We start from the raw sequence: 15,645 nt of genomic DNA, 5'->3' as shown, positions 1-15,645 counted from the left end.
GATTGGGGAAGAGAAGAGGGTTTTGCCACTGACCCAAACATGGTCTGAGAGTGAGTAAGGTGTGACTTCAACAAATAGATAGTGAACTCCAGCGAATGCAGGAGGTCTGTGTAATCTGCAGGTGGGAGTCAATAGCCTGGGGCAAGCCTGCCTTCAACACCCAGTGGTTGAGGTAGGGGCAGACACACACCCCTAACCTCCGCAGCTTAGCTGCAACCACCGCCATTAACTTGGTGAACTCTCAAGGGGCACTAGTAAGGCCAAAAGGGAGCAGTGCAAACTTAAGGTGCTCGTGGCCCACCATGAATAGCACCTAACACCTTTAGGGAGGCAGGACGGGAATGTTAAATATGCGTCTGGAAAATCCAACACTACCACCCAGACTCCTCGGTCCAGGGCAGTCAGGACTGAAGAAAGCATGAACATTTTGAACTTCTCCTTGACGAAGAAATTGAAAGCGGACAGGTCTAGTATAGGACTTAGGCCTCAGCCATTCTTCGGTGCCAGAATGTAGTGGAAATAGCAACCACAACCTACTTCTGGTGTTGGCATCCTCTCTGTAGCTCCCTTGGCCAAGAGATCCATCACTTACTGGTGGAGCAAGATAAGATGGTCTGCCATCAGTCTCTTGCAAGAAGGCGGCATGGGTGGAGCGGTAGTCATGCAGGGGAAGGAATAGCCCCTGTGGACAATCTGAAGAACCCATCATTCTGATGTCATAGACCTCCAGGGGGCAGGTGATGGTGTATCCTACCACTAACTGGGTGTTCTTCCGTCAGCAACAGCTTGGGAAAGTAGGGTCCGGACCTCCTCTGGAACCATGGGCAGCACCTGCGCAACCAAATCCCATAGATTAAGGGAGTTACGGCCCAAATGGCACTCAGTGCCAGGCTGGTGGAAGAATACATTTTCTTGCCTAAGATATCCAGCTTTTTGGATTCCCTACCTAGTGGGGTTGTAGGGAATACACCAGCATTTACAGAGGAGGTAGAGGCTTGGGCCACCAACCACTCTGGGGTAGGGTGTTGGGTGAGGAAGTTGAGATCCTCTGGGGCGGGGTGGTGGTGGAGGGCAATTGTGCTGTTCACAGGAGTCCATGCTGGGCTTGGACCAAGTCCCAAGCAGAAGGTCTGTAAGGGCTTCATTAAATGGAAGAAGAGGTTGTGAGCGGGTCACTTCCGGCTGAAGAACCTCTGTTAAGACGTTCGTATTGACTGACACTGAGGGCAGGCTAAGGTTCAGGACCTCGCCCGCTCCATGCACCCGCAAAGCAAACAATGCTCTCTCCTCTGTAGCCACAATAGGAGGAGAGAGTATGCTAGTATCTGAGGAAGTTGAGCGCGGGGATGCCCAAGGGTAACCAGGCGCGTTATAAAACTCGATAATAATAATAATAATAATAATAATACGTTTACAAGTGATCACATAGGGTCAGGCTCGAACCTGGAAAGCATAGCCCTAGCCGGAGCTGGCATCAGACGATGCCCCTCCGGCTCGGTGTCGGAATCAGGGATCAGAATAGGGACAGAGCAATGGATGGCGCTGGCGACGCCGGGAGAATGGGCATTGGGACGGGGCCTGGGGAAGGTTAAGATGGTACAACCGACACCGGTATTGACCCATCTGTGGATCTAAGGGACTCGACTGGTGCTTGGGGAGGACCCGCCAGCTTGGAACTAGTAAGAGCCCCTGCTGAATCAAAGGGCCTGAAGCCACGCCAGTGGGGATGGACCACCTAAATATGAGGCGCATGGCCTCATACAAGTTGAGCAGGGGTCCCTCCAGCTCCCGGAAACACAGGGAAGTGCGGAGGCGGCCCAGGCACAGGCTCAACTGCGGATCCTGGCCTCAAAAGACTTTGCTCCTTTGTCTCGTCTGAAGACTGCAATGGACTGGGAAAAGTCGAAGACCTCTTGGACTAATTGCTCTTCTTTTTCTTTTGGGACTTAGCCAAATGGCCTAGTGACTTAGAGTGTGATGAGGATCTTAGGCTCCGTGACCGATCCGAGGACCTTCCTCTCAACTGGAATCAAGACCATTGTTGTGTCGCACATTGAGTAGCAAGGAGCTTGAGGGACCACACCCTCAAGTCCTTGGGGTGCATGGCGCAGCAATCAACGTAGGTCTTTGTGTCATGGTCACACTCCAGGAACCAAAGGCAAACAAGGTGGAGGTCCGTCAGTGACCTCTATCAATGACAGGTACCACAGGGCTTGAAGCCGGCCTTCTTAGCTGACATCTCTGACCCACCAGGAGAAGATCTCTCAAAAAAGAGAAAGATGTTGACAAACATAAAAAAAAGCTCTCGGGTTGCTCTCTTCAGATCAGCGCTGACTGGCATGGAAAGAAAAGAACTGACGTCAGCATGCTGGGGTGGCACCTATATAGACACTACGCACACGTACCATAAATGACAGCACGTAATTTATGGTACAAACGCCACCAACAAAACCACCTACCAGTGCCAGGGGTACTGCTTACAAGAAATGTAAACTATAATTCTAATGAAAGGAATCTGCGGCTAGAAGTTCTATTCAGATAGAGTAGGCAACAGTTAAGATGTTGGTTAGATGTTGGTTACCTACTCTGATAAACCATGGAGATGGAAGATATGCACTGCGAGAACCCTTGTTAGGTCCTTGAAGGAGAAAAAGTTATTTGCACCGCTAACTGTAGCTGTGTAAATTTATGACTGTATGCCTGGTGGTTGCCTTGCGACCAAGCTTAAGCTCAATACAGCAGACCTGAGTTGGCTTTGAGGACAAAACAGTGATAACGATCACAGGTCTGATTGGTTCATCAGGAAAATGCCATTGGTCTTATTGGTTTTTATGAAAAGTTACAACAAAGGTAGTAGGCCTGATTAATTTACTATGTAACACATGTACGAATACCAATAGATCTTTAAAGGTGGATTGTCTGTGTAATACATATATTTGTTAGGTGAAATCTCACAGATTACCCTGGTAGGAAAGGACTTTAGTGTTAGTTACCCTGTCTGGCAAGCCCTGTAGGTAAAAGATTTGTACTCTACTAAATGTGTATCACTGTTTGATCATGTTAAGATGGCCATCAGGGTTCTGAACATGGTAGCTGTGGTACAATTTTAAAACAATGATAGTGGTATGTATGATACCAAAGCACGAACTGCTATGTTATTGCAAGCACATTCCCGCTTTGCCTCTAGAAAGCAGAAAATTTTCTTTTTTAATAATTAAAGTGTTTTATTTTGGTAACGCGGTTGAGTTATGTGTGTTTTTGTGTCAGAGAATTAATACAAGGAGGTGGCAGTGGGTGGATGAATGGAAGCGTGAGTGCAAAGAGTGACAGAAAGCATATTTGATGACTTACTGAAAGCCTAAAAATATCAATGACACAAAAGGCACTGTCATTAATAAGCCAGACGTACTCACACTGCCAGTACTTGTTAACCATTTTATTGCTACACTACCAAACATGCCTTAAAAATGAAGTCAATCTTTCCAAAATTGTGAGTCACAAAATGGGAGTCACAGAAGCTATACTAATTGTTTACCATCATGACAGTGGTAAACCCCAAGGCATATATACACAGAGAAGGTATTGTTTGTCAGGGCACGGAGGCAAGGATTAGGCTATTCTGTCTACTTTATTTTCTACCGCAGCCATGTTCAAAACAGAAACTTTAACACTTGGACTACATTTGCCACTTGTCAAAACCACAACAAAGTTCTGGAACCAGTAAGCCCATCCAATCAGGGACCTCCCGGTGCTATAACAGTCATTTCCCTTCGACAGACTTCGTCTTTCTTCGCTGCTGCAGCTTTGTGCAGATAAGTGTGGGGCTGACTCCCCTGTCTTTTATTGTTTGAGTTGTTTGCACTGCATTGTTAATTGTTTGTCTAGATACGCGCCTGCCAACTTGCCGCACCTACTATGTTTTCCTGTGTTTGCTGTGTGGCATTGATAGCTCAAAATTTGGGATTATCTTTCTGTTACAACTAGGCTGCACAGACCTCGTATTCGCTGCTGCTGCCGCGGGAAAGCTCTGTCGCTCCTCCGCGGCTGTGTCTTCGAGTGCTCACACTCGACCTGTATGGGGCAGCCGACTGCAAGCAGACATGCCTCCAAGTTCCTGACACAACTCAGCTTTTGTAAGCTATTTCCGCCGATGTTCCAATCCCTCCTCTAGTTTTGGGGACCCTTCACGATCGATTTGTTTGCATCACGCCTCGATCACCAGCTTTCCATCATCTTCAGTAGGAGGTTGGATCCGGGGGCAGTTGCAACCGATGCCTTCCTTCGGGATTCGGGGACGGAACAGGGCTATGAGTTCTCACCGTTCCCCATGATAATGAGGCTCACCACCCAGCGCGCCGTCAACAAGAGGATGTGGGGATGATCACGCGAGTGTGGAGGTCGCAAGTTTGGTTTCCAGTTCTGATGGAACTATCATGGGCTCCTCCAATCCATCTACACCCATCGCCTCATCTGTTGAGCTACCCAGCCGGCAAACCTCATCCCCTGGTACTGAGGGACATTCTCCCACGTATGGTATGGAAGATTACCAGGGTCAATGGCAAGTCCTGGGCCTTTCACAAAGAGCAGCGAACCTCCTGGCTTGAGCATGACCAGACAGTAGGGTCAAACGATATCGCTCTGCCTGGTCTTGCAGGATGGGTTGCTGTCTGCAACGACGTCTGGATCCCGTGGAGACAAACATTGTGCTCTTCCTCAATTTCTTAGCTTCATTGGCTTCAGAGGGTCTAACATGTTGCTTGATCAATATGTTCCAGTCGGCGATTTCAGTTGGACATGTTCCAGTGCTGTGTTCTCCTGTTGGGAAACATCCGTCGGTAAGAAAACAGCTCCGCGGGATCAGGCTGCTAAGGTATTCCACCCTTTGGAATGTGAACACAGTCCTCAATTTGTTTTCAGGGCGGGGCGGGGAAATAAGTATATCTCGCTGAAACAATTGTCGGCCAAGCTGGCTATGCTTTTGTGTTTGATCTCCTGCAGGAAGGTGTCGGACATCAGGGCTCTGGACCTTTCAGGGTGCTCCTTCACTCCGGATGGGGTCACCCTCCATGTGACTAGTCGAACCAAGACTCAGTCCTGAGTGATTTCCTATCCGCCGTTCCCGGAGGCCCCTAAGTTGTGTGTGGTACACTGTGTGAAGGCCTATGAGGCTATGACTGCAGACCTTCGGCCCAATGGGGAAAAGCAACTTATGATTGTGCTGCGGAAACCCTTTCGAGCGATCTTGTCCCGGACCATAGCCAGATAAATCTGGTGGATTATGCAGGAGGCTGGCATAGATACCAGACTTTTTGGTGTCCATTCAGCACTGGGTGCAATGGTCACCAAGGCCTTAGTGTTGGGAGCACGCTTGGAGGATATCTTAAATGAAGTGTACTGGCCCTCTGATTCCCCCTCAAAAGGTTCTACTTTAAGCGAGTCCCCACCATTGCTGTGCTCGTGGTGGACAAGCATTGAACTAGCTTATGTAACAGAAAGTTTCAATTCTATTATGGACTCAGAGGCGAGGATTAGCCCACCCACATCCCAGAATCATGACCCACCCGGGTATCGATACTTCCTCTGGACGTAGCTAAAGGTTTTTCCTGATTGTTAATTTCATGTGCTGGATGACAATCGTTCTTGCTGGTGGTAACAGACGTTTCAGGGTTCGCACACATGTTCTCTGTTTGTAGGGAGGGATTCTTCTAAACAGGAGTGATGATCTTCCACAGTCGGCTTGTTCGCAGGAAGACAGAGGATGTCCGTTGAAGGGAAATGACTGGCATAGCAGCTGGAGGTTCCTGATAGGACTGACTTATTGGTTCTAGAACTTTTTTGTTGTTTGGACTCATGGGAAATGTAATCCAAGTGTTTAAGTTTCTATTTTGAACATGGCTGCTAGAGAAAATAAAGAAGAAATAATAGCCTAATCCTCACCTCTGAGTTCTTAATAGAAGTGAAACTTTCTGTTAAAATAGATAGGATATTTTTCATTACATGGTTACATTTTAAAACCTTAAACTTGTGAATTTGTTAAAAGACTGTGTCAGACCTACTTTTTCCTTCCAAGGTTACGATATATTCTGTTTCTAGTGCAATTGACCTCCTTCAGTGACTCGCTTTCATCCTAAATATAGCTTTATTCCAGTGTTGGCTAAGCCCAGGCAGAGTTGGCGGAGTGCCACTATGCGGCGTTCCACGGAGTTGGAAAAAAACTGTTACGCTTCCCTCCAGCCTCCTCAATTTAATTATTAAAAAAAGGCACTTACTTGCTGTTGCGTCTCCGGGCTGCTTCCTCCTCGCCGTGTTCTCTCTCTCCTCCTCATCCTGGATGAGGACAGCGAGGACGAGGAGGAGAGAAAGACCATGGCAAGGAGAAGGCAGCCCAGAGACACCACAGCAGGTAAGTGCCTTTTCTTTTGCTATAATTAAATTAGGAAGGGTGGAGGGGCTGGCTAACCCCCCTCCGCCACAGAGTCAGAGTTTTGCCTGATCCCCACATTCTCAACAGAGAGCGGAGTAGGCAAAACTCTGTAAACTCTGCTGGCGGAGCAGAGTTTCCGCCCGGGGATAGTTTTGAACAGTCTGGCCAGTGCATGTCTTTTCATATTTCTGTTGTTCCAATAGTATATTTTTCTATAACGAACAGGTGTGTTAGGGCTGGGCGTAGTTTGCGAAGTAGCGCTACGCGAAGCTACGCAAAGTGCACTTTGCACTACGCACGCTACGCGTAGCACTACGCGAACTGCGTAGTACCCTGTTCGCTCTGTGCAAGATGCCGTTTTCATTGATTGCACAGTGCATACAACCATCCGGCACTGTGCAATCATTGAAAACGGCATCTTGCACAGTGCGAGCTGTAGTTTTCTGCAGCTCGAGTAGATTTTTACTCGAGTGGCAGCTTTCTCAACGCGGACTGGTAGTTTCCCATCGCGAGCGTACGCAACCACTCGCAATGAGAAACCTGACTTGCCCGCGTTGAGAATCTCGCCGGGAGGTTTATTTTCCACGCTCGGGATCAGCAACTTGATGTCATTTTGCTTGCTCGCGGTCGCCAACTTGACGTTGAGGACCGCGAGCAAGCGAAAAATGACTGCTGCACTACGCTACACGTGTTTGCACTGTGCTACGTGCAGTTCGCGTAGTGCGAAGTAGCCCAAACTATGCAAGCGTAGCGTAGTGCTTTGCCCAAGGTTTAAAAAAAATCTCTTCAAAATGACGTAAGTAAGGTCATTAAGAAATCGTAGGAGAGGGTACCTTTACGAGGCTTAGAAAGGCAGAGGGTGGAGAAGTAATGCAATACTGTGAACTGATATGTGCTTACTACAAATTACCTTGACGAAGAAGAGAGTGTTGAGTAGACATAGTTTCCACTCATTCTCAGGATCCGCCATCTTGCTCTCGATGATTTTCTCTCTCTCCATATAGGTCTTACACACATCAATGCGTAGGTACATTGCAATCAGAGTTTGGATGGTGTAAAATGGCTGTCTGATATTAAGCTTTGCTAGTTCCATAGCTACCACTCTGCCAATCACAAGAGAGAAAGTATAAGAGACTCTACATAAAGCAACACATGAAGAAGAAACACGAATAACAAATATTTCTATTCCTATACACAAAAGAGGGACAAGAGGAACAATAAGGGGAAAAAAAGCTGAAATAAAAATATTACCAGCATTAAATTGCTCTCAAAATATTTAAATCACTGCCACTTCCAAACCTTATGGTTAAATAGTGTCTATACACACACAACTAAGGGTGAATTTACATAATTTGCAATAAATACAAAAGATGGAGAAAGTCTGGAGTAAATAATCAAGGCAAAAAACTGAAAAAATATGTCTTGCTGTAAAGGTTGATGTGTTTAAAGGGCCTTATTCTGGCATCGAAGTATGAATGTATGGCATTTCTATATCGAGGGGTAACTGATTGTGTTCAGATGGCGTGTGTCTGACTACCAAAGACCATAGTGAGTGGTCTAATAAATGAAGAATACAAACGTAGGTTACAAGTTACTTACCTCCAACTGCAGTTCTCTACAGCTCTTTTATTCCATGCCATCAGCACAGAAATGTCCTGTGGCTTAAAACAGCAGCAAGCATGGTTAAAATGACTATATGCCTAAGAGTAGTGTTTGTTAGTAGTGCTTTCACCTCTCTGAAAAGCACCAACTCTGGTGAATACACCAGCACCCACATTCCCCTTGAGGCCACTAAAGCTCAGATTTTTAAAGCATATGAATGGAATTGTGGCAACCAGGGAGGAGTGTGGGACTCATGTTAATCAATGAAAGATGCTAACACTGAAGAAGGAATAGTTTCTTACCTGTAACTCCAGTTCGCTCATAGAGTTATACCCATGATAAGTCATAAGCACTGAATAGTCGCGTCCATGTGCGGTAACCCTAGAGCACTTTATCCAATATATTTTCTTAAGTGTAGAAGTTCGCCTTTCTTCAGAAAGGCCTGTAGAGTCACTAAAGAAAGAAAATATTATGCAGCATGTAGGAGAAAGCTACAATGTCCAAATTCATCATTTTGTAAGGATCAGGAGAATTGCCTATGCATAAAACTACATAATGCTTTTGTAAAACAATACAAACGTCTTTCACACACCCTTTCTTAGTAGAGTATAAAAATGAAGGAGGTAGGACAGTGCAGCCTCATAGGCTGCCATTATAAGAGATGTAAATAGATGTTGGGCCTTTATGGCCCTAGGGGCCTCCAGTATTCCATCAAGCTTGGTAGTTACCGCAGTTCTTTTTGATGCGATGAATGATGATATGTATAAGACCCATAGGTATCTCTGCCTATTCCACTGAAGAGCAGGAAGGGTTGTTTATGACTTATCGTGGAAATACCCCCACGAGAGAACTGGAGTTACAGGTAAACTATTCCTTCTCTCGTATGGGACTTCCATGTATAGTCATAAGCACTGAATAAAATAGCAAGCCCAACCCTACTTAAAGCGGTGGACAAGACAGAGAGTAAAACCTAGAAACCCTTTAAGGAAATAGATTGCTGAGGTGGCCTAACCTACTAGGACATCGTCTCGGATGTATGACGTTACAACGCATACTTTTGCAACGCCTACCTTTAAATCGCAAGTTTTACAACGCATACCATTACAACGCATAATGCTTTTGGGCGCTGGATAGTGAATAGTTTAATTTACTATTCCAACTCCAGTCCCCGTGGATAGTAGGGAAGGTGTTGGATTGTACAATAAACCTATTCCCTATCCTCGAGCGCCCCCCAGCGCTATGCGTTGTAATGGTTTGCGTTGTAAAAGTTGTGTCGTAATGGTAGTGCGTTGTAAAAGTTTCGTTGTAAAGGCTGTATACCCATCTGCCCTACCATTAAAATCAAGGCAGTAATGACCAGGGTGGAGGGTCACTTAGTCTCTTTCAGGAACTCCATGTAGTCTTGTGACAGTTTCAAAAGCCCATACTGTACTAGCTCAGGAACCATGCAGCCAAATTCAAGGAGGAGAGATTGGGGTGTACCATTTCGTCAGAATTTTGTCAGAAGGGCATGTCTGCATGGGAGTCTGAGATGTGGACACTGTGACCGTGAAGCAGGTCCGAGAACCACCATTGGTGAGGCCACTCTGGTGCTATGAGTATCATCTTGGCATTGGAGTGGGTGAGATTAATCAGAATAACCGAGATCAAGGGAATCGGTGGAAAGACGTAAAGAAATTTGCCAGACCAGTCTATCCAGAGGGCATTCATCATTGTCACTGGCTGGTAGTACCTGGAGGTGAAGCTGCTGCATTTTTTGTTTTGTGTGGTGGCGAAGTAACCTATGATGGGTGTGCCCTAGATCTCAAAGACATAATGAATGACACTGTCATGCAAGAACCATTCATGATTTTGCAGGACTCTACTGAGGGCATCCGCCTATGCATTCTGTACGCCTTGAAGGTGAGTTGCTGTGATTCATATTACCTGGGCTTCCAGTGACAATGACCTGGACCTCATCCCACTTTGCTTATTGAGGTAGTACATTGTGGTGGTATTGTTTGTTTGAACTAACAGTGTCTGTGATCTGAATGATGGATGAAGCCCTTGAGGGCTAGCTGGACTGCTCAAAGTTTGAGGAGTTTGATGTAATACAAAATTTCTTTAGGAGACCACATACCTTGTATTTGTAGATGATCCATGTGCGCTCCCCATCCTTGAAGTGATGTATCCATCACTATGATCTGAGAAGGAACCTATTGATGAAACGGAATTCCTTGAAGAAGATTGGTCAGGGAGCACCACCATTTGAGGGAATGTCTCGCATGGACGGCAATTGAATCATGTCTCCCAACTGCACGTTAGTTGATCCCATTGGTCCTCTAAGCATTCTAGTTGAGTTTGGATTTAGAGATGGGCATTCCGAGTAAGAAAAAATGCAGGAGGCCATCGAACTGAGGAGAGAGGAGACCGTCCTCACCTTGGGATGAAATGCTGTCATAAGAAAGCGCCAAGGATCGATAAGCATCTCTCCTCCAAAGGACATACTTTTCCTTGGGCGGTGTCGATGGAAGCTCCCAGATAATGCAAGGTCTGAGCAGGGATTAGTTGTGATTTGCTGTGATTGACCTGAAGCCCCGGCCGTAAAAGAAGGTTGAACAATCCCAGTTGAAATGGAGCTCTTCTTCCTAAAAAGTGGACGCCTTTATGGGCCAATCGTCTACATAAGGATAGACCAAGACCCAGTGATATCTGAGATAGGCAGCAATGACTGCCATTACTTTGGAGAATGTTATGAGTGCTGACTTGAGACCAAACGGTAGTGCACGGTACTGGTCCTGCCCCACCAAAAACCTTAGGAATATCTGATGTTTTTGTGCCACATGGATGTAAAAATAAGCATGCTGGAAGTCAGTGGAGCAAAGCCAATCCCCTTGGTGGAGTTGGGGACAAAGATGATGTAAGGACAACAACCTGAACTTTCACCGACTAATCCATATGTTGGCGTATTTGAAGTCTCGAATAGGTCTGAATTTGTCTTGTCCTTCTTCTGTAACAGGAATTATCAAGAATAAAGGCCTGTACACTGTTGGTGGTTTCTGAAGTAAAATATTTACTTCCGTTCTTAGCATGTTCAGATGGTGATTGCATGACTAGAGAAAGGCAGATTGATGATACGTTGCTGTGACTCGGGTTTAAAGGATGTGAGACGTAGCCACGCATGCCAACGGAGGGCCACACACGGTGGTATTAATGAGCTGCAAGAAGGGAGGAATCAGCCTCTGCACTAATAACTTGGAATGATACCTTCAGAACTTGGTTAACTACCCTCCAGAATATCTTCCTGCTAGTCTCTGATCAGATCATCGGCAAACTTCTGTACAGATTTCCGCAATGCCCATCATAGCGTCCTAAAAGAGCAGTTGCACTTGCTGCTTTCATGGAAATGGCTGCAGTACTACATGTTTTACGGCTCACTGAATCAAATTTGTTGCTTTCTTTATCTGGTAGAATTGAAGAGGTAGGATTAGTAACATGGTGGTTTTTTTTTGATGCAAAATTACCATCGAGTCTGGGGTAAGATTTGACGACAGGAAGTGTGGATCCTGCACAGGTGGCCTGTACTTTTTTAGAAGTCTCAATGGAGCCAAATTAGCTGAAGTGGGAGTCAAGAAGAGTTCCTTAGCTGGTTCCAAGAGGCCTGGCACTCGAGGGAGCAGTGGTCTTGACGCTGTACGTTGATGGAGAGTCTCAAAGATCACTGATGTAGTTGGAGTAGGTAGTGACATTTGGATGTTCTATTTTGCCAATCCTCTCAGTAAGACCTCATGAAAGACGTTAATGTAATTTACTGTAGAGACTCACGGTGGTGGGGAGTCTGTTATGGTGGGGGAGTAGCGTCCTGTATAGGTAGAGGATGATTACATGGAACAATGGTGGGATTGTGACCGTGATCTGGGTTTGTACGATGGATGGTGATGATGAGACCTCTGTGATGACAAAGGCTGCGAGTTATGGCATTTGCGAAGGTGATAGTGTGGTCTGGAACGTGACCTTGGTCTTGGATGTGGTGCAAGAGGTATTGGCACAGATGGTAATGGCACAGCAGGTGTCAGATACACAGAGTTTGAGGAGGTGAAGGAGTTGTAGGCAGTGGAGGTGGATGAGTTGGAGACCGTATAGGTGGCAGTGAAGAGGAGAGTGAGAGAGGTAGTGTAGGAATGGGCAAGGAGGGAGAGTACACCCTGTAATAGTCACACCTGGTGAGGAATAAATGCGTCTCCTTTTCCTCTGACTTGCTGTAGACGTCGACCTGCTCCTCGACATCGACCTCCTGTGGTGCCACCACGGAGATTTGCTCCTTGACGTTGAGCTTCAGCATTTTCTTGACGTTGAACGGCAGAGTCTTCTTAAAATCGAATGTCTCTTCGACATTGAATGTTGATGCCTCCTCGATGATGAACCGCTTCTTGACATCGAAAAGATTGTTTGTATCAATGTTGACCTACTCCTTGACGGCAATCAGTGGCTCTGTGTCTCGACATCAATCTTCTCTTCTTTGTCGACGTAGAACAAACAGCTATCAGGTTGGTGCCATGCCTTGTCTCGATGTCGACATTCGTAAAGGAGAATGACACCGTTTTTGAGCTGCAGTCCTGTTTGTGGATGTTGTTTGTCCACCAGAGGTTGAAGATAGAGCTCCAGAAGAGGACTGACTCTCTCCTTGCATCTGCTTTCTGCAATGTTCTTCAGCACCCTGTAGGCAAATTTTCTCTCTATCACGTAGAGTTTGCCAGGATAACGTCTTTCATTGTTCACATTATTCGTGAAGATGACTTGTTGGAAGGCAAAGCATACAGACCCTATGAAGGTCCATTTTGTCTTTCTTTCTCCTACAGGGAGTGCATTTATTGAATAAAGATGGTACTTTAAAAGACAAAATGCCAAAATTCCTGCCGGATAAAATATAGGGGAGAGTTGAAAGAAAACAGGTGAAGAGATTTTTGATCAAATTCACAAGTGAATTTTTAAGAGAAAGCCTTAGAAAGTCCGAGTTCAATGCTCCTAGGTCCTATCAGCAGGTGTCAGAAAAAAAATGGAGGTAACTGACTCTACCCAAGCATGATAGGATACTGGAGGTCCACGAGGACTTAAAGGCACCACGGCTATTTACAGCTCCTATAATAGCAGCCTCAGAGGCTACACTGTCCTATCCTCATTTCTATACTCTACTATAAAAGGGTTTATGAAAAACATTTGTATTGATTATATGCATAGGAAGCAGTTGAAGCAGCAGCGGGCAGGACGCCGTCGCCATTCTCAGGAGTGCAGCGCTTGAGGTCCTGCCAAGCTGCCTAAGCCGACCGCCGACTACCGCTGGCAAAACGCCCCCCCTGGAGCGAGCTTTTGACGTTAAGCCGGGGGGCCACGGGACATCACGAGACAACTGAACAGCAGCGGATTTGGCAGTGAGGCGAGGCGAGGCGAGGCTCATTGAACCAGCGTATCGGAACGCTCTGCCTCTAGCCTCCTGCCAGCCCCTCCCGGTACACGGACACAATCCCCCCGCCCGTGAGTGAGTTGGGGAGGGCGAGGGAGCGTCTTGGCGGACGGCGGACGGCCATCACAGACTGCGGTTAATAACGGATATCTGCAGATTACTGACTATTGACGGCGAGTACCGATGAGTGGGGTACGAGTCAACTTTCACCCGCATTGTTTAAAAATAATCCCCCGCTGGCACCTTGACTGCTGGCGACCGATCTATTGAATCTATTGACCAGTGATGAATGTTTGCTGCCAGTGGCCAGTAGAGCGCAGCAGTGAGCCGCAGTGAGCCGCAGCAACAGTGAAAGAGCGACCGTGACAGAGACAGTAGCCGTACAAAACGCCAGCCGCAAAACGTCAGCCTCAGCAGACCAGGCTACGGATTACAGCTACAGCTACAGCATTCCGGGACTACATCAGGCCTCCACAGGTGAGAGGTTTTAGCACGGCTGCATTATTGGCAGCATCTTAAACGCGTTAACAAGCATTTTTAAGCCTTATTATAAGCGTTATTAAGCTGCCCATCTTGATAAACATGTAACTAAGGAAATGTCCACCTGACAAGCTACTTAACAGCAGCGGCAGACTAACAGCAGACTAACAGCAGGCTAACAGCGTGTTAAACAGCTCACGCAAGTGGACCGTGCTCCATGATATACCTGGTAAAACTGACTTTCCAAGTGCTTTTTCAACGGCAGTAGTCACCCCACCTCATACGCTACACACCGCAACCACACCTCGCTATCCTCCCTGACGGCAGCTGATCCTATTCAGAGGGGCAGACAGGCTTGAGAGGGGGAGTGGAGGTGGAGTGGAGTGGGAATTGGAGCAGAGGTGGCACAGGTGGCACAGAGACCAGGATACCAGGAGCACTAGAGTCTATTGGCAGGAAAAGCAGGGCTCAAAAGTGGATGCTCAGGACCTCGGCCAAACAAGTGCTGTGGAGGGCTTGGGTAGGCCCGGTAAATATATAAACACACGACAAGCCTACAAATCAGAAGGAAGCCAGACAGAGAAAAAAAAAAAACTTTGAAGCCGGAGTTCCAGGAACAGGCAAATTAGACGGATCTTATTAAACAAACCGGAAAGAATGAGATCTGGAAAAGTGCGGCAAAAAAAAGTGTACGTTAAAAAAAAAACGAAGAAGATAGAAACCAGGGCACACAAAAGTCAAGTAGAAAAAGGAAGAGAATGGCACAACAAAGAGAGAGACTAGTGTCGGCACCTGAGCTAGCAGTTCCAAGTCCAAAACAAAGTAATATTGGGATCCAAAAATTCTTTTACCTAAAGGACCCCATGGCGGCAATCTACGGGCAAACGCAGGAAAAGCCCTCCAACCTAGCTCAATCACACCAGCACCAAGTGTAAAGGAGAATGTGCAGCTGCAATCAAACAGCAAGGAGAAAAAAAAAGATTCACAAGATACTCATAGTGAGAGCAGTCCAACAAACAATCCAATAGACCAGCCACAAACCTCTCGGACGTTTGCTAAGCAAAATAGCAACATTGGCCTTGGCAAGTCCCTTGTGGTAATAGCCCAAATAAACAAGAACGACTCCCAAACTCACGAAAGAGACAAGGAAATAAAGACCAAGGATAAGGGCAAGGTGAAAGAAACACTAATGGGGAATAAATTGGTGGCTGGGCACAGTGCCGCACAGGACGACTCATGGCCAACCTCCCTCTCCCTACCTGACGACATAAGCTTGGACAGACAAACAGGAATGGAAAAAAACACCCAATCCCAGTTAGAAGTATACCTAAAGATCAGCCAAGGTCCGCAAGCCAATTATAGACCACAAGAAGATCAGGAAAAAGGACCAGGTGGTAACGGAAGCCTGGAATCTACACCATTGCATCCAAACGTCAACCCCCATGGATGGGACAAAGGCCAAAATAAAACTGAAGGATGGTCTAAAAACAATCTAAACCTAGAATCTCCAATTAAGATATCATCTATGAGTAGGTCAGATGAAGAGTCAGATGTACTGGAAATACCGTCCAGAGGAGAACACAAGGCCCCATGGAGTAAATCATTATTAAACACCTTAGACCAGGCAATTAAAGCACTGAATTTCCAGACAGACAAAATGGACGCTCAAATAGACCTAATAAACCTTATTGCGGGTCAT

At 46.4% G+C, this 15,645-nt stretch overlaps 1 protein-coding gene across 5 annotated transcripts in view; it reads right to left on the bottom strand.

The window, feature by feature from the left end:
- ADCY10 (adenylate cyclase 10) overlaps positions 1–15,645 on the bottom strand; it is a 4,100,562-nt gene that overhangs the window by 2,003,399 nt on the left and 2,081,518 nt on the right. For all 5 annotated transcript variants that reach the window (XM_078679137.1, XM_078679136.1, XM_078679138.1 and 2 more), the window contains one exon: positions 7,335–7,527. In XM_078679137.1, the coding sequence (XP_078535263.1) occupies positions 7,335–7,527 (193 nt within the window). The remainder of the gene's footprint in view (positions 1–7,334; positions 7,528–15,645) is intronic.

This window comes from Lissotriton helveticus, chromosome 3_1 (genome assembly GCF_964261635.1).
Source record: "Lissotriton helveticus chromosome 3_1, aLisHel1.1, whole genome shotgun sequence".
In the NCBI taxonomy this organism is placed as follows: Eukaryota; Metazoa; Chordata; class Amphibia; order Caudata; family Salamandridae; genus Lissotriton; species Lissotriton helveticus.
Note: the sequence above shows the minus strand (reverse complement) of the source record. Positions and strands in the feature narration are given on the sequence as shown.